The following is a 20195-nucleotide window of genomic DNA, read 5'->3' as shown; positions in this document are numbered from 1 at the left end:
ATATATACATTTTATAATTTTAGAATATAGTTGTATTTACTTAAGTCAAAGAAAGATCAATTATTATTCAAACAGCAGTCCATAAGTAATTACTACAAGACTTTAAATAGCTTAACTGATGATCACTTCGGTTTTCAAAAACATGTCAGAAAAACCTGAAAAGTCACAGACATTTAAATTAAAACCTGAATGTAAGTATCTAGGTTACAAAAGAGTGCATTTAGCAGCATTTATAATTAACTATGTAAGACACAGAGAGTCAAACACCTTTTGTTTTAAGTACCTCATACATTCTGAGGTTGAAGATAGTTTCTCCTTAATTATGTTCTTTAAGTACTTAAAAAGCAGAAGGCCACATATAGCATTTAAAATGTTTGTGAAGGATTTTGTTTCCATTTTGTTAGTACTATTGCAGAAAAAAACAGTGCATGCTCTAGAAACAGTATTTCAGATATTTCATCTTACAAACATTTAGCTTGTACTCTAAATATCAAAATCATTTAAGATTTGGAAAACTCAAATCATCAGTTACTTGTTTCTAGAGCCCATTTTAAATTAAAATTCCTATCAAGTTTCAATGAAAAGCATGACATGGCCTGTTGAAAGAGTAGAGGCAACATTCCAAAGTATACCGAAGACAACATATGTCACGTTTAAACTTTCAATTCTTCATCTTTAACTTCAATGATGGTGGGTTGGTTTTTTTTGTTTTGTTTTTCCATTTTACAGGCTACACAGGGGATTGAAATAGCAGAGAGCTAAATAGCTGCAGAATGAAAAATAAACTCAGAGTCCAGAAACGTAACTTAGTTAGAAAGCGCTCTTATCAATGTGATCATCTGCAAAGCACAAAAAAAGTTTACTGCAAAGTAAACAGTTAATAGCATTAAATAGCAGCCACAACTAGTTTAAGGCTGTTCCATGAAATATGTGTTTTTCTTGTTTAAACAGAGTGGTGATTAAATGTCTTCTGTTGTACTGTTCATCAGAAGCATAACATAACTGTGATAAGCAGGCTTTGTAACAACACATTACTTACACTGCTTCCCAGTAACACTGAACATCACCAGCTATTTGGAAGAAAATGGCACAGTAACTGTGTTAAAGAACTACAAGCATCCAAAGTAGAGATGAGGTAATGAGTTCCACAGATAAAGAAATTGCATTGATTAGTTCAACCTTACCGTGCCCAGGAAATAAATGAGGAATAATCTGATAAATCTTGCAGAAATGCTAATAAATAATGACTTAAGATAGTCTCCAAACCAAGTTTCTGACTAGAACATAGAGATGCTTCAGATCCACCTGCAAAAAACAAAAATTTCGATACCAAAAGACAGATCAGGGAAACTTTATGAACAACTTGATCATCTCACACTGAAACAGCCTTAAAAACTTCTATCAGATGTAGCAGGACTTGTATTTCCCTCTCTGTGGATAATCATTAAAGTAGATGTTAAAAGAATGAAATATGCAATTTTTAGTAAAGGATTCCATCTTAATTCTAATTCTATTCAAACAAATGAAATACATTATCAATAAACATCAGCTCTACAGAAGACACATCTGTATCAGTCAATCCATTAAAGAAAAAAAGGAAATACAGACAATATATGAACTAAACTTCAGAAAGACTAGAAAAAAATAAATTAATTTTGTTATGTAAAAAGTGCACTTAGTGCTGCACTCAGAAACTGAAATGTATTTAATATTTTTTTCTCCTTGGAATTACATTACAGTACAAAAAGAAGTAGTCTTGTGAAATTCAGTTATTAATACCTAGAAATCCAAAATACCTGAACTGTAATTGATTTTTAAAATTGTGCAATCAATTCAATTCATATTTTAACAGTTTATTTCACTAATACAGTTCTTTGATTAAAGAAAACTGCTTTTTTTTTTTTTTTGCATTTCATTTCTTAGCAGCTCACTTACTGATGAAGTATTAAACACATTTCTGATTAGCTTTATGAGCAAAAGGACAGAGGGCAGAAAAAGGAAAATGTTTGGAATAAACATGCTTGTCATAATTGTCATTAAAAAAAAAAAAAAAAAGCCAAGTCCTTCAGAAGATGGAAATGATGGAAATGTAAGCAGTGAAAGAATGTAAGCACTGGAGAGAATACTTAAAGGAAATGAATGGTGATGTTGAAGAAGGTAATTTTTTTAACCCCTATGGATCAGCTATATTGTGCCATGCTCCCAAGCCCATTTCCACCACAAAGCACTGAATGGAATAATACAAATATTTTACCAGCAATAAATCTAAAATTGCAAAAAATCTCTCCCATTCCTCAGGTGACACATGAGAGTTGTTCCAAAAAATTTTACTTTTGACCAAATAAGAAAAAAACTAATATATTTCAAGCAAGTTAATGGCAGATGGCTCAGGACATATGAAAAAACACAGGATGGGATGAAGGAAATCAAATACAAAGTCACTGACTAATTTGAAACCAGTCCAGGAATATCACTACATAGTGGCCAGCTCATTGGGTCTTCCATTTACATGCTGGACTTGACAAGTCTTCCTGAAAGAATACCACTGCAAGAAAATGAGACTCCAACCAGGTTCAACCAGTTTGAATTTTCTCAACAGAAATGATAATCCAAAGAATTTCCATCCAGCACTAAAAATTACAGATATTTTCCCAAATCAGCCACAGTATATTACAAGTTTTCTTTGCTTACAGTTCGGTCATTTGGTGAAATTAATGAAAACAGAAACATAAAGAGGCTTAGAAGTGTTAAAATTATCAACTTGTCCCTTTCTGAGGATAACTGTCCCCTAAAATTGAACAAGCAGAATAAATCCTGTGCAGTAAATCTTTACTTACCTAACTGATCTCCTGTGGTGCCTGCTTCCTCATCTGTGAGCTGAGCTACTTCGCATGTCCATTGGACGAAAGTTGTTAAATACTTCCAGTATGGGTTTTTTCCAAAAGTAAAAAAAAATTCTTCAAGGGTAATATTAATTCTGAAATGACACAGAGAACTGGGTTGGTATGGTTAATCCAGTGATTAAGTTACAAAGAAAATTAGCTTGTGAATATATGGAGTTTCTCTGCAAACCTTTATCTAAATTTATTACTATTTAATGCACACGGGCAGTGCTATTGACTTCAGAAAATAATTGAAGCAAATATTCCAATGTCCATGCCACATTCCTTTTCCCATTTCTTTGCTGAAGCAGCATAGTTATAACGCCACTCTAAGCACAACTTTATCACTACACAAAGGTTTTTGAGCAGACAGAAATTCTAAAATGCCTTTTTTGAGACATCAACAAGGTTCACTCATTCAAAAGTAGCATTTTGAAATTGAAAACAATATCAAGAAATGCTGCTTCTTGTCCTGGGTATGCCTTTGCATAAATCAGCAAACAGAACCCCACATAAGAATAGCAATGCTTTTCTTGCTCTTCAGTGTTACTTAAATACAAACTTCTGCTCCCAGAAGCCTCCTAGCTCTTTTAGTAGTTTTGATGCTCACAAAATAAAATGTAAAACTACTAGTCATGCTGGCAATTTCAAACACAGGAGGCAATCAACCACCATCTAACAGCAAAAGGGACAAAAAGTAATATAAATTTTCTATGGTCTAAGATATTATTAATATTGGTGATTTAATCTTTGCTGCCAATTCAGTTCATGGAATTTCTGACAGATCCTTGAATCACAGAATCACACAGAACCACAGAATCATAGGGGTTGAAGGGACCTCCAGAGATCATCAAGTCCAACCCCCCTGCCAAAGTAGGGTATCACTGCTTTTGTAGTAAATTCCTCCATTAAATTTCTCACGTGTGTCAGTAGTCCAAGCAAATTTGTGAGAAGACAACTAAATCTGTGATCCTGGACATCTCACCACAGTAAACATAACTCCACATTAACAGCATGATGTTCATGCTTTGCATAGCTAAGCAATAATAATAATATCCTGTTTTATTTTGAAGCAATTAATTAATATAGAGATTCATTTATAATAAACAGAGTCTTAACCCTATTGTCTATTCATTAACTCATTATAATACCTTATTCCTTGATGGCATCAGTACCTTTATATACATCTGAGAGATACATACAATGAGAAGAGAAGCTGTTCCTCACAAGAGCTGAAATGGACATCCTCCTCTGCACTCAGCAATGGATCAGTTTCACAGTAATAAGCATAATTTTCAGCCAACTCTTCTTCTATTTCTTGCCATCCCAAAAAATCATCCACTATTGAATCTGGCACGTTCTGTTGTCCCTGAGTTACTTTCTGCAGGAGCAGGACCTATCATGGTAAACAGAGCAATAGTGTGAAACCAGGAAAAGGCAAACTCCCCTGAGAGTTTGCTCCTGATTTTTGCAACAGTGTTCTTGAAATCCAGCATAAACTACATTTAATGTGCAGGGCTTCAAGTCTTCTTTTTCTGGAAATCACAGCTACATAACTTATCTAAAACATCACATTCACCTGACAGGACCACAAGTACTTTTCCCCCAGGCACATTCTAATCAGTTCAAGTAATCAGTTACACTCATCATTATCAGCAAACACTAAGCAGCAAGATATAACCCTAATTAATTTATGACATTTTGTAATCCCAATATAAATAAGGCACTGCAAGCAGAATTTAAACAAGAATTCAGAAATACTTACAGCTTTCCTTAGTGACTGGAGCTGGTTACTTTGCTTGAAAGCCACCTCTGAGTCATTGCCAGTGCACATATATATGGCTAAATTATCAGCGGTATCAGAAATCTGTGGATGTCTGAGGGCCTTCCCAAACATTGTAAGCACATCAGCACAGACGTAGGAAGAGTTGCTCATCAACATCTAAAATGTAGTGAATACACTGCCACTTTAAAAATGCATTAGAGGATAAAGTAACAGATTAATTAACACTCCATTTTAACTTCTCACACTTGAATCTAAAATTTAAAAGACCAAAAGAAGTACAAAGTAAAGTTAGACTAAAATGCTGAAGAATGAGAATTTAGACACTCTATTTAGCAAGTACTATACACTCCCAAAATAACCCTGTGCAACCTTATCAGAGCTAATATATAGACATCAAATGACAGCATACCTGTTTCAGCTCCACAAAAAGCTTTTTGATGTCCAGATGAACAGATTCATTTCTTTGGGTAAAGGGAATCATTTTCTCCAGGCTATGTAAAGCTTCTGTAAGACAGTTCCCCATCACCACATACAAAAAATACGTAACCTACAGAATGATTCAGGGGTAGGAAAGTAAACTATGCATGACATGGTTTGAAAAACAGAGCAGTTGGAGAGACAAAAGTTCCAACCTGATTAAGATTATGTCTCAGCCCAAAGCATTCAAGCATTTTGCACAAAGCAAAAAACATAGACACAATCTGCTCTTCTGAGGATCAAAGACTGTTCTCTCCTCCTGCATCCCCTTACTGGAAAAGGTTCAAGACACAGCAGGAAGACCAATACTATTACACCATGACCTTATCCTCTTTCACAGTTATATTAGAGTAATTCCACTGACTTCAGCAAGATTTCATTATTTTCATGAGAGGAAACTGTGGTCCCTGCAATAACTGCCTTTGGACAGTGCAAGTAAGGAGTAATCACCATGCAACTTTACCGTCAGTGAAGTTTAAATACTGTAATACTACGTTCCTCAGAGCTCCATCTACCAGACGTAATCTCTTCACAACAGACCACTGAGGCAGAGCTTGCAGCACAGCCTGCATCTTCTTCAGATATAGGATTCTGCAAACAAAAGAAGTGGAGTACAAAACTGTTGTGTGCCATAAGTAAAAACGTAAAAGTCACTGGAAAATAGTTATTTATTATTGTGTAGACTCTCTATCATCTATCATCTGTATCTTCTTATAAAGCAGCAGTATAGCGGTTTCCTTGTATAAAAACAAACTAAATGTCAAAACTTCTGCTAACTATTGAACAATTTAACTGCAATTCTCTCTGAACACTAGATCGTGGATTTTATAAAAGCCTTGGCACACTAAGAAAGGAGCAAAATACCAAAGAACTCTTCTAACTTGCAGCAGTCACTGATCATTCTCCCAAGTGAGGAGTGCAGCTAGTTTTAATGAACAAGTCTTCTTTTCTCAGACTAATTTCCCTAAAGGATGAAAATTTTAATGCAAGAAAAGATTTACACACAATCATCTCCTTTCCTTCTTTCCAGCAAACATGGAAAAGTTTTCCACAAAAAAAGTCCATTTTCCATCAAGTCACTTACTGAAATTAAAGAAATTAAAGAAAGAGAGGCACTACTTGCTATTCCATTAGAGATTGCTTGGTTATAAAATCCTGTGCTTAAATTTCACATTTATTTGCATGCTAAGGAAAAATGCTGTTGTATTCTTCTGCTTAGATATTTCCGAAAATGGAAAAAGGACTATGCCCAATTTGTAAGTGAATTAAACCAGCAATAAATCCACAGAACCAAAGGTTGTGTGATCACCTTCTACTTGTGGGTGTACTGTACAGAAGCTCTTTATATCTTTCAGATTTATCCTCAAACATGTAGTATTACAATTCTGTTCTCCATAGTAGGCTTCTGTTCAAGATCTCCTTTGAAAACTAACACAAGTACAATCCCTACAACAAAAATCCAATACAATTCTGATGCACTGGACTTGTTATGTGTGAGTACATCAATCCTATGGCAGACTTGCATGAGAAACATAACTGAGTCACAGCAATTATTTGTGGGAATTAGACTCTGTAAAACAAAGCAAAGCATTCAGACTTTAATTCATCATGCTGTTTGTTTCTATGAGTTCGGATAACATAACTCCGGTCTTCTACTAAACCTTAAAGTAGGAATACTCTGAATCACAGATCAAATTTCTTTTTCAGAACACATATGCATTAAAGCAATTATCTGACTGCATATGAGGTTTTGAATTACGGAATGAGAAATAAAATCATGAAATAGTCAGAAGTCAGAAAGAGATTAAATGCAATGCGAAAATAAATATGAAATTTAATCTGAACTTTGTAACTCAAATTGCAGAAAGGTAACTATAACTTACAGATCACGAGGTGCAGTATGTTCTTCTGAAAAATATGCTTGTGATTTCTTATCCCATTGCTGGATCAGGGTACTTATTTCCGAGACAATTTTCCTGGCCTCTTTGTCTTCTAGCAGCTGAGACATTAAATCAGCCGTGATTCTTTCAAATTCTGAAAGAAGATTCTGAGAGTGGCTGCTACTGAACCATTGCTCAAATACCTAACAGATTGAAGGAAAACCAGAACACACACTGTTAGAAAATCAAAGTTTACTTATTTAGATAATACACAGACTTCGCATGCTTTTTGTTGGGTTTTTGCTGTGTGCCTTTGTTTCTTCAGTAAAGGGGGAAAAGCCCCATCATTTTGGGTGTCCATTACACAAACAAATGAAAAAGAAACTTCCATGCTCCCATTGTGTAGCCTAGAAGAAGGTCCATCAAGTCCTACCAAAGCCCTTAGACTGCCCTCATATTCTGCACTGTTATCCTTCCTAAGTGTCCAATAGTTATAATAGAATTTTGCTGTAAAATACAATCAGCTCACCAAAGGAATTTCCAGAGGCCAACAGCTGACAGTACTTCCTTATGATAGCAACATCACCTTGCAAACAGCTATAAACCATGTCTGAAATTATTACCAGATGGCTAAAATAGTCATTAGTCTTGGCAACCACATTAAGAGATGATTTTGACCAGTACAACTTTTATCAAGGGAGAAAATGAAGGCTACATTTTTAAAGAAATTCTAGTACTACAAGCTTCCTGTAGATAATATTGCAAAAATTGCAAGAGAGCAGCTTAATATACAGATGACATTTTAAAAAATGTTTTAAAATGAAAGAACAGTAGTGTTTTCCTTAAGGAGCATCTGTCACCATAGAGACTGCATGCCCCGCTGTTTTGCCAGAGCAGAATTTGAAGATGCTATCCTGGAGATTTACCCTTATTTGCACCTCAACACACTAAAGTCACTATTGCCTGAGATAGTGGAGGAGAATTAAAAATTAATACTATATTCTACTTCCAGTTTTGTTCAAATATAGGCTCAGGTGAGACAGTAAATTGGTTTTCCTTTTGTCAGAACTCCACTGCAGCATATGTTTCACTATACTCCCTATGCAATCTCAATCCTGCGTTTGAGTTAGTGAGAAAATCTGATTAAATTAACACATAGTAATAGATTATACTTCTACTGTAACAGTTACTTATAAGAATTATAACTTTATGTTATTAGGGGGGTTGGAACTACATGATCCTTGAGGTCCCTTGAGGTGACCACCCTGGTGATTCTGTGATCTGTGATTAGTAAAATGAAAAAAGTTCGTAGCAACAATATTTAATATCTAACTCAGATCCTTTAATAGAGTCACTGTTGACAACCTACATGCAAAAATTAATAAATTCCTGAAGTCTACCTGTGCATAGAGTCTGAGCTTGCTGACAGCATGGATAAGATACAGTTTGGCCTCTTGAGATGTGGAAATACAGCTTTCTTCCTTATTCTCTTTGTTTGCTTCATATCCTGGTACATTGGACAGAGCAGAGCACACAAACTGCTCCACTGTTTCTTCTGTGGGAATCTGGCAGGGAGACAAGAAAAGGATGAGTATGTCAGAGAGCTACCAAGTGTTACCTTTCCTATCAATTTACATTGATCAAAGGAACATCAAAGCTCATTTAATTCAGCTTAGTGTTCCTGGGTACCCCAAATGCAGAGCTCTGTGAAAAATAACCGTGGCCCCATTACTGTTCCTGTGCACCAGGCAAAATAACAAGACTTTTTACAAGGAATTTTCATCCTGTATATAACCAGTGTTGCAACTTCAACACCCGTGTTGTCCGTGAAATAACTTGACAATTACATAGCATACCTACACTATAATTTTGCACTGGAATAATTACATAGGAGCAACTTCACAAATATAAAAGTTACTAACGTGTAAAACATTCAGTACACTGATGTACACCATCTCAATGATTATATACAGCAGACAACTTTTAAATTGAAGTTGGCAGATTTTAGCAATGTGATCAAGGGGACTGACCCGTCTCCTGATAGCCTGACTTCTAAATTCAGTGCTGAAAGATTCATTTTTCTATATCATATAAATTTTATGAATGCTTTCTAAAATAATTTAGTACATCTTAAACCTTCCTAATAGTGTCTTTCTGAGGTACTTTCCAGCCTAACCTCTTTCAACTGTGACTAGAATATGTACTGAAAGTTTTGCAGCTGTATTGACCTCAAACCACCTTGGACATTAGATACAGAACTGAAGTGCTTGGATCAGACATTGTCCAGGCTTCAGTACCTTTCTTCATACCTTTTGAGGGTCTTCAGAGCCCTAACACAAGCACACAATATGAAGATATTGGCTTAATCTATAAAGCGTTAATGAATGAGCGACCTGGGATTACACAGCCTACCACGGATAGCAGGCTGCTGCCAAATATTTGGTTGAGTTGACCACACTGGCCATCAGTGATGTCACTAAAAGGCCATTCAAAGGGAGCTTTGTTTATTTTTGTTTATTCATTAATAACTCACCCCATTCATGTAAATCACCTGTTTTTATAATGAGCTGCTAGCAAAAACAACTTCAGACCACCCCTGGTAAAGAGCAAAGAGATTTCTGACAATTACCAGCATGCTCTATTCAAAGCTGGACTTCTGTAGAAATTTAACAGATGTTTCAAGTGTTCTGCAGATCAAACAAGAACAACACAGGAGATCATGTTGATCCAGGAGAAACAGAAAAGCCCTCACTGAGATGAAATTTTTCCTTCAAAATTTGACACACCACTGAGACACCTCATCAGTCAAGTATATTCATATCAAGACTGCTGAGAAGAAAAGGTACATCAGCAGCCATGATATACACAGGCATTCTTTGCTCAACAAAGATGCAAAATACTGGCTGTCAAATGAACCCAAGCAACTTCAAATCTAGGATTTATTTTAAAAGTTAACGGAGTAAGACACAAAATTCTCTGCAGGATTGGATAATAAGCCCAAGACGTCACCGTACTCAGTGGTAAGTCCAGAAAAGCATAAATTCATTAATATGTACGACTAGATTCCATCAGTACACTTGTGTGTAGAAATTCTAGCTGATACTAGACATATTTATTTTAAAGGGAATTAAGATAGTGTTTTTAGTTTTGTAGCTTCTTCACACCTTCACAGTATCACCTACTTCCTCTGTAATTTCAGTAAAAACTTCAATGGTTCTTCATACAGTTTTATTTCTTACAACCTACAGATTTATTTCAGAACAAGTGATTTGTCAATAAAAGGGATTGTTATCTTGATTGCATCAGAAATAAAGTCATCACTTTATAAGGCAACTTCTATAAGACAACACAATGCAGAGGGACAATTAAAAATTTAACATCATTATTAAAATCTTTTGATTCAATAATTTGATTCTTCATATGAAAAGCAATCCCTTAGTCATAGGTGTCTTCAAGTAATTAGTCATGCTGTTAGCTAACCACGTATAATGGTTCAAATACTTGCTGAATAAAGCTTAAAATTAGATTCAAATTTAAAACTCGGCTGGTAACATTCAACCAAGTTCTTTACTTCTGGTAGAAGTTATGCTTCTGCTTGTTTTTCAAATACACCATTATAGTTTCTGCAAGGCATGAAAAATGCCTTCAGGAATTGTTATCAGGAAATAAAAACAGAGGAAAGAAAAACATTTAATTTTTCAAGTTATTTACATTTGTTAATTGTGCTGTATAACTTAGAAGTTTCTGAACATGAAGATCATCAAAACCAAATCTGAATTCAAGTTCTTCTCTGACAGCATGTGGATTCCACAAAACATCCTCTAGAGAAAGATTATACTGAAAACCTGAAAGAAAAAAGATAAACTTCTGTTAACATAATTCATACTCTTTGTTCATGCTGTTTTTTGATAAATCAAGCTTCATGGGGTTCACAGGTGATGTTTCCAGCTTCTGGGGAAAGAAAAACAAAAACAAAGAACAAACACAAGCAATTTAACACAAATTTCAATAATTAAAGTCCCGAATTGTATTAGAAGCATGGCAAGGTCAGCTAATCTGATGATATCCACCAGTTCTTGATAGCAAAATGAAGAGATGACCCTGCACAGTGACTGAGAGCAGATCCAGCAGTTTGCCATTCTGAACTAGGTGCTCAGACACATATAACTTGCAAATGTGTGCTTATAAGCTTAAGATGAAGTACCTCTGATAGAGAGGGCACTAGGAGAACACCAGTTGCACTTTATAAACAGGTTTAGCATAAAAAGATGCTATTTCTGAACCTGGTGACACAAATCACTAAGGATCACCAAGGATATCACAACTCTGCTGCGGTAAGAGGCATGAAAAAAAAACCAAGTCATTTTGCATTGCTTTCATTTTAGCTCGCTTTGAAGTCCTAGTGAAGACATGGGGCCAATGATACAATATGTACCCACCTCTCGCACAATCTTGTCTAGCCCACAGAGAAGCATGGCACTGCAGAATACCACTGTAATAAGAGCTAGACAGGTAGAACACTAAGGTCTGCTTACTTTGCTATCAGTATACCTGTTAACTGCACTACACGGCAGCTTCTGGCATTAAACTTTCTTCATTCTCTATCTTTCAGATAAATCCTGAACTGCCATAAATATCTGAACGTTTGGTTATGAGCATATTGTAAACTCTAATTCTTTTGGTTTTATAAGCTTGTAACACAATGCTATAAAAGCATATTTTTATTGAAAGAAGCCCCAGCTTTTCTAGCTTCCTAATTTGGAGCTTCCATTGCACATTTGCTTTCACATAGTTTATATTTTTTCAAAGAGAGGAAGTTTCCAAAACATCCTCCCAACATAAGGTTTTGGGTTTGCTTCTCAAAGAACCTGCTACGGGATATGTACCAATCAGCCCACATAGTTGCCATGGCTGAGATGAAAGGAGCAAGTCAAAAATACTTGCCGAACACAAAGTCTGCTTTAAGAACAAACAATAGCAATGACATGTGCTCAGACCCAGAGAATTAAAGCCCACCCTCTACACAAGGGCTTGAGCAAACACCTTTCTACCACTTCACTCTTGTTTCTGACAGTCAGGGGGAGGGGGATTTAAACCCCCATGATTGGCCTGGATTCACATACAGTGATTGGCCTGGATTTCTATGCAAAGCAAACAGTTGCAACCTGGTATCTTGCTGTGCTTCTCCTGACAGTTTACCAAAGAAACTCGTTCCTAACATTATCTGGAACAGTTGTCCTGGGCCAGCCTACCTTTTCCAGTTCAACTTAATTCCTGTAATCAGGCAGTAGATGAGGAAAATTGAGCTTCTCAGCTAAGAATTTATGATAGCAAGGAATGAAGAAAAAACTCAGACATAGCATTTAATATGCATGTCCGAAGCAAGAGCCTATCCTTCTATGAAATGAAAGAGGTTGCTCTTTTCAGCAATTAACTTTTCCTCCAAAACTCACCACTGAATGATCATTACAAGCATGGCACATTACGTCATAAAAGTTGCCATGGTTTGATGTAGTGTAGTTACTAGCATATAGACAGCAGATACAGAAATGAGTCAGCACTGGAGCAACGTAGTTGAATAATTAGACTTTTTCATGTTAGGAGCTTAGCAGTAACTGTCTCAGTTAGCAGTATTATATATTCCCAATACACTTACGAGCTACTTTTGAAAAGAGAAAAAAAAAAATCCAAAGCAAATTCCTTACCCTCCAAGCTCCTCTCCTGTACAGATGCAGCAGTTAAATTTAGAACGATTTTCACCACTTCATGGAAAGTCTGTCCCAGTGGCATCACAGCTAAGTCTTTCAATGATACTAAGGTACTGAAAGGTAAATTAAAAAAAAAATAAAATAAAAAATGAAAAAAATCAAGCTCTCCATACACGCAAAACTGAAGGGGTTTGGTGGAAAAAGATGAAGCTCAAGCAGCTGAAAATTAAAATATATAGCTTGAATATATAGCTGAAAAAAGTGAACTTCTGTTATATTATGTTTTTAAATCAAAATATCACAAGGTGAGATTTTACAGTTAGAGTTTCACCCTCTTCTCATTAAGAAAATGAAAGAGATCTATCAATGTTCTCAGGAATGAGAGACAGAAAAAGAAGGAAATGTGAGTTAAAAATGAGAATCAAAAAAGATTGCTAAAACACCACAGACATCCTCCCAGTCTTCCCTGCAGCAAGACATCAGGATGGATATAGAATGCTTTTATTTCCACTCAATCTGCAGAGAAAAAAAACATTTAAAACAACAGCACAAGTATTCTCACAGCAAATTAGAGCAAATTACAGAATGTGTTAATAAAAATGTTTCTGTTGAATTTCTTACAACTACCAGTTTCAGTCCACCTAGCTGTTAATTTTTACTGATCTTAATGTAGCTGTAATTTACTACTTAAAGTTTATGTTAAACTTTTTAGTTATTTCCTATAATGCATTCCTCTGTTACTTAGCAAATAAAAATCCAGCGTTTTTAGACTGGATCAGCAGCTGCAGAAACGCTTCCTAAATAAGTGAGAATAAACAGTAACACTAATTTACCTGAACAAGTATGTAAAGTGTTGGACCAGGACACATCTCAACCAGATTGTTTACTGTCCCCTCACAGAAAACACAAGACAAGGACAAATATACATACATATATATATATATACATACATATATATATATATATATATATATAAAAATAATTTTTTTTTTGTAAGCTCTCAGGTTGGCTTTTAGTAGTCTCTTTTTATCTAGTGGGCTACTGTCTGCTAAGTACCTCTGAGAGCATAAGAAAGATGGTACAGGGCAAAGAAACAGGAGAAGTTGTAAATTTAGAATCTTCTCTGCTAACTAAATTGTGCCTGAACCAGGACCTCTGTCTAGAAATGTAAGTTAGAAATATGAGGACAGTCACAAGGCAAGCATTGTTTTTTGTGGTTTCATTTCCAAATGCTATTATTTATGGAAAATTCTGTCATTCAAGGGCACCAACACTGTGAAAAAGCCATAAAATAATAAATGAAAATAGAAAAACATAAGCCAAGTCTCCTGCCATTAATCCCTTGGGGACTGATCCAGCTGGCAGCAAGTACCCACACATCTGCTCACACCCTTCTCCCCACCTCTCACTCTGACCTTCCTATGAGCTCAAGGTAGAAGAAAGCACTGCTGAGATTATACTATCAGATTAGTGGCTTGACCCAGCACAGCAGACAGTGGTTACTGTTGTCTTTGGCCATTGCTGCTGAAGAAGATAAAAATGATAACCACAAGCTTACGGTCAAGTTCTTGCCTTAGGAGTGCTTAGATTCTGAATGAGTTCACAAACCTTTCAGAAAAAGCCTTCTGCTTTGGGGGTATTGACCTGAGCCCAGCTATCCAGCCTGTCTTCCTACCCCCAGGCAGATTGACACTTCCTGCCAACTTGGTGTCATCTGCAAACTTCCTGAGGATGCACTCAATGACCTTATCCCAGTCATCAATAAAGATAATGAACAGAGCAGGCCCCAGTACTGATCCCTGGATAACACCACATATGACCAGTTGCCAGCAAGATGTGACTCCAATTCACCACCACTCTCTGAGCCCAGACATCCAGCCAGTTCTTTCTCCTTTGCTCCTCAGTTTCAAAAATACCTTATGCTATTATATCCTTCATGCCTTTTTAATGATAAAAAGACAGTGAGATGTCAGAGGATAAGCAGCAACAGTTGGCATTCAAAGTTTTTAGGCCTCTGCTGCCCAAGGAATAAGGCTGCGTAAGTTTGTGCCCAATCTTGCACAAGCAGATAGGCTTGGTGGCTTCCCAAAGCCTTACAAGTCTGTTCACTGAATTCAGTGACAATTTCTTATCACCTATTACAATTACCTACTCTTGCAAATGTATTTGTCACTTCAATGTTTCCTTATTTCAATGAAAATTCCTTCAGCTCCTTTTTGTATTCCGTTCTTTTGATAGCATAGGTCTCTCTCTGAATCCAACTGTCCTTTACCTGAGGCAGAAACTATCACATCCAGAATACAGTCCTCTGGGTTTTTTCTTATTCTTACTGCTTCTTTTCTTGCAGTAGAAACAAGAGTCTTGAGAAATGCAGTGGATATTGTCCAAATGCTAAATATGTATTAAGCTGATTACAATCCAAATTGTGAGATTTTCTTACATTCATATGTAAATAATCTTTTGAAGAATGCCAAAATACATGGCAAAGTTTAAAGCCATTTTAACATAAACCTCCTTTTTTCCTAGAGAATTATCACTTATCTGGACAGACATTTAAAAAACAGTTATGAAGTACTCAGAATGGGTGAAAGCACCCACAGTGTCTCTATAAAAGCAACACATGATCAAGAGAAAAATTCACCTTCCTTGAATACTTAAGAATACTGATTAAGTAGTCTGTGAAAAGAACAGGAGTTTCAGGTAAAATATTAAGAGAGTATTTATAAGTACTTACTTTTTAATAACTTCCAGAAACTGTGCTATGGCAGCTAACCCATCCTCTGAATATAAGTTCTTTGATTCAAGGCGAGGGAGAGAATGCAAAAGGTTCCAGAAAGATGGCTGTTTGTACAGGTGTTCTATTTTAGAAATTATTTCTTCTGCTTCATTCAAATCCATCTTCACGTGAGGAAAACACATTTACACGATACTTGCATTAGCAGAGAAAACCAGCAGGCATCTGCTACTTCCCCCACTCTGTTGAACTTAAAACTATTTCAAATATTTTTTTCAAGTATTTCATTAATTCACAATGTCATTTTGGTGATACTTTGAACTAAGAGTAGTTATCTTGCACATGACTTTGTCTGCTCTTGTGGTAAATGGAATTGGGAGAAAATCTGAGTAATCTTTCTGCTCAGACGTGCAAGGAGACACATTATATTCCCCTAAAGAGAAGGGTTGCCTATGATATCTCATACACAAAGAGCTCTTCACCCTGGCAATGAACTTTAAGCCTAAGGATATAGGGCAGCATGCTGCCAGGGACATGCCATCCTCACCTCACAGCTCCTCCCACGGAGTTGGGATAGGTGTCAAATACTGCTTGGTGAAAATGGCTTTTGAAAGATTAACTGACTGGGGTAAAAGAACACAAAGCACATCTTTTGTAGGACTAAACCATCAGATGGATTTATCATAGTTGTTCATTATCCAGCCCTTATTTATCTAGTTTAATGTTTCAGTTGAGCTCTTCTGCATAATAGTAACATGAGAAACGTTCTACTAAAAGATGCTTGCATATGCAAGCCATTAACAATGGTACACTTCTTTCAGATTTTCCCCCTCTACTCTATCTTTATGAGGTCTCCTCTGGAGTACTGTGCCCAAATCCTGGGGCCCCCAGCACATAATGGATGTGGAGCTGTTGGAGAGAGTCCAGACAAAGGCCACGAGTATCAGAGGGCTGGAACACCTTTCCTAAGAAGAAAGGTTGAGGAAGTTAGGCATATTCAGCTTTGAGAAGAGAATACTCCAGGGAGAGTTCATTACAGCCTTCCAGTATTTGAAGGGAACTTACAGGCAAGAGTGGGACCGGCTTTTTACATGGTCTGATAGCGATAGGACAAGGGAAATGGCTTTAAACTAAAAAAGGGGAGATTTGGATTAGGTGTTAGGAAGCAATTTTTCACTCAAAAGGTGAGGAGGCACTGGCACAGCTGCTCAGAATAGCTGTGGTGCCCCATCCCCTGAGGTGTTCAAGACCCAGTTGTTCCTGTCCCTGCGCAGCCTAAGCTGGTGGAGGGCAGTCCTGCCCACAGCAGGGGAATTGGAACAAAGTGATCTTCAAGATCCATTCCAATCCAAAACATTCTATTATTCTATGATATGATTAATAAAGTTCCATCCAATCAAGTAGCTTTTGAGCAACTGACAAATATTACTATGAAAATGCTATCTGATTCCTAGTTATGAATCAGAAATGTAGGTTTCATGAAATTGCAAGCTGTAATCAATTAACTATGGAGAAAAATAATTTTACAATATTCTGAAGTGAAACCAGTGTTCTGTGAAAGGTACAAAATTGACAGCAATTGAAATCCACTGCCGTGCCTGCTGAGTCTTCCTTGTTCTGTTGAGATTGCAAAGGTGGAAAGACAGCACAGAGCCCAAATTCACTTCACATGCAAATGAGTTCCAGAAGGAGTTATGCTACATTTTACAATCTTGCCTTCCTTTATTCCCACTTTAGTCTTCATGTTGTATTTATTACATAATAAATCTGAATTCAAAGTAATCTCCAAGAGACCAATTTTCTCAATCTCACTATATTCCTTTTCTAAGGTGTTAGGGTTTTTAGTTTTGTTTTGTTTTTAAATAATGAGCACACTTTAAGAGTTGCTTCTGAGATGTTTTGTAATATGATTGATTTTATAGAACTACTCAAAGTTTGGAGACAGAGTTTTAAATTGCTCCAAATAAATATCTAGCCTTCAAAAGTTGTGGATTTTGGTTACTAACAACCTAGAGTTGCTTAAATCAGTGCATAAGAAACCACTGAAGCATCCAAGATATTATTTCCTTCAGCAATATAACAGTTTTTTTAAAGGCAGTTCACTAAAACCTGACAGGATAGAAATTTCTAACAGTTACAGTAAAGACGCTTAAAAAAACAGAACTATTTAGAAATAAAATGTAAAAGTACTTACAGTAAGAAAAATGGTGTCGTTATGAAGCCCTGTAAAATCAGATATTTTTCCTTTACAAAGAGGCATTATTAACTTCAGAAGATCCATTTTATAAGTAATAGCAAATAGTAAACAAGGTATACTTCTAAAGGAGAAAACAGGTGTGAAACAATTCTGTAGACAGTTAGCAAGCCACCAGTTTTCTATGCTTTCCAATATTTTTACAATTGTTACAGAAACAAAAGAAATGCATTACCATTCGCTTTTCAGTAAGACAAAATCATCACATCAATACCAGGTGAATGTATTAGCCCCCACAGAGCCAAGTATGAAATCAACTGCTTCACCCTGAGCAGTATGAGTGGGAACAGAGTGGGGAAAGTCAGAACATGGTGTTTCCAATCACGCCCTTTTAGTTCAAGACTGATTTGCCCACCTAAAGGTTACAAGGTGCAAGGAAATGAGTTTCCTATCCTTCTACTCTCTATTAAAACAGATATAACTGGGAAGACAGGCTAGGTTATTACCCAAACCAACAGATCTTTCTGGCTAAACCCTGAAAGTTACTCTTGAATGCGTACTAGACTAAGTATCCATATACTCCAATTAATAATGATTATCTTTAAACCTTCACCACAGAATATTTTTTTAACAATCAATAAAAACAAGAGTACAGTTCCAGAAAGCTGAGATTTTAGAATAGCCACAGTAATAATAATCACTAAAGTGGCTTTTATTTTTGTATTAGCTAAATTTGACTTTGCTAATTTTATTTAAAATAGAAATATTCCTTTGTCTGATGGGTATCATTATAGACAAAGCAATTCATTATTAGAAAAATCAAGCTTACCTGAGAACTTTGAGCTTTCTTCCCACAGTTTTTCTAAAGCCATGGTTTTCTCTGTGGTTTCAGTAAATCCCTTTGCAAGTTCTTGTATCTCTTTCATAAACGCTAAGTCAGGTCCTGCAAAACTTTCTGAACCACTTTCAACACCTGAAGTACTTTTCCACAGAAAAACAAGAGGACAAGATAGGTAATTACAACCTGGAAGCTAGTCATTGAGAAAAATGTTGCCTTATAGCAGCATTCTAATTGTTCGTTTTTGTTTTCAGAACTATTATACACTTAGTTGATTTTTATGTTGTTCATTTCATTAGTGTGCAAGTTTCACAACTGAGTCAAAACCTCAGGAAAGAGAGCACTGTAAATTTGCTGTGCTGAAGCAGCTCACCTGCTCAAGTAGTACAAATCTGACAGCAGATGAACACATACAGTGAAGTCAGATTTGTTCCCTTATGCATCAAGATTCCAGTTGATGATGATTCTTTCACAGCCTGTACCCTGAAGTTCACATGTTCCAATTTCATGTAAGCCAATACGCTGCAACCAGCATCCAGCACAGGGGAGACATCACCAGACAGAATGGGGATAAGGCCCTGACAAAAGGTGCTTCCCTTTTAGTTTACTAGGCAAAAGAATTGTCATAACAATTACATCATGTTAACAAAAAAAGCAACACCACCAACACCTGCACACTGATTCCTAGTGACACGCTCTTCAAGGTACCTTTCTAATTGAAAAGTGAGAATTGTGTCACTGGCTAAATATCTTTCCTTATGCTGACATACATTCTGAAAGTGTCTTTTAAGAAAATCTGTACCACTTGTACATGAGATTATGTTTTTTTTTTTTCTAGATACATGCAATAACTTACAAGAACGTCAAAAAAATTCTTAAAAAGATATTGCCCGTACCAGCTTTCCTTCTGTTTTAATCTACAGCTAAACTCCCTCCAATGCTACCATCTAGTGGCTTTTCAGTAACACAACAGTTCTAGAATAATACTTCCACTGTGAAATAAGTTCAACGATTTTTTACATACCTCTACAGGCCAGCATTACTTAGACTACCCCAAGGCACCATAAGCAATGGAACAGTTATCTTTAACATGTTGCCAGGCATTATAATTTATCTTATAGAAAGTTCAAACAATATAAAGGTGAAGTCAAGTAGCAAAAACATTGTGAATTTTCATTAGAAGAGTAATTAACTGATTCATAAGCACTACTAAATAGTAGAATATTTATATAAATAGTCACATTCCTTTCTTGTTAGACTTGAACATGAATGTTAGTTTTCAGCATGATTGCTATCGATTGGTAAAGAAAGATCTAACGAGAAAAAGATCCACAAACTAATTCACTTGATTCAGTTTATCCTGTCTTATTTCTTCCAGTTGATTCCTATAAACATCACCATGAACATCACAGAGCAGAACTTCATTGCAGCAAGTCTATGAACAAGCATCCCCAAAGGAACACATCCTGATTAGACAAACAGTTCCTTCGCAATTATTGTCAATTCTCTAGGTGCAAAATTCTCCAGTCAGCATTTTTTTGACACGCCATACAAACTTTCAGCAGTGGTGGTATCTCAACTCATATAAGGCCACAGAAATCCTACGGGTACTTCAGCTAGAGAGGAAAAGAAAATGCATGAAAGAAGTCATGGCAGAATCCTAAGCTTGACTTAAGCTGTATACGAAGGCATGGAA

The 20195-nt window shown here is 36.2% G+C and overlaps 1 protein-coding gene across 1 annotated transcript in view; it reads right to left on the bottom strand.

Annotated features, from left to right (window-relative positions):
* The window catches only part of ABCA13 (ATP binding cassette subfamily A member 13), a 168900-nt gene that overhangs the window by 143484 nt on the left and 5221 nt on the right, over positions 1 to 20195 (bottom strand). The window contains exons 4-16 of the mRNA XM_052704176.1: positions 18491 to 18642; positions 17662 to 17690; positions 15468 to 15631; positions 12731 to 12846; positions 10737 to 10870; positions 8426 to 8590; positions 7029 to 7228; positions 5609 to 5736; positions 5078 to 5172; positions 4648 to 4824; positions 4085 to 4278; positions 2838 to 2977; positions 1185 to 1305 (exon numbers count right to left, since the gene is read on the bottom strand). Of these exons, the coding sequence (XP_052560136.1) occupies positions 1185 to 1305; positions 2838 to 2977; positions 4085 to 4278; positions 4648 to 4824; positions 5078 to 5172; positions 5609 to 5736; positions 7029 to 7228; positions 8426 to 8590; positions 10737 to 10870; positions 12731 to 12846; positions 15468 to 15631; positions 17662 to 17690; positions 18491 to 18642 (1815 nt within the window). The remainder of the gene's footprint in view (positions 1 to 1184; positions 1306 to 2837; positions 2978 to 4084; positions 4279 to 4647; positions 4825 to 5077; positions 5173 to 5608; positions 5737 to 7028; positions 7229 to 8425; positions 8591 to 10736; positions 10871 to 12730; positions 12847 to 15467; positions 15632 to 17661; positions 17691 to 18490; positions 18643 to 20195) is intronic.

This window comes from Tympanuchus pallidicinctus, unplaced genomic scaffold, assembly GCF_026119805.1.
Source record: "Tympanuchus pallidicinctus isolate F22 unplaced genomic scaffold, pur_lepc_1.0 scaffold5, whole genome shotgun sequence".
NCBI classification, from domain to species: Eukaryota; Metazoa; Chordata; class Aves; order Galliformes; family Phasianidae; genus Tympanuchus; species Tympanuchus pallidicinctus.
Note: the sequence above shows the minus strand (reverse complement) of the source record. Positions and strands in the feature narration are given on the sequence as shown.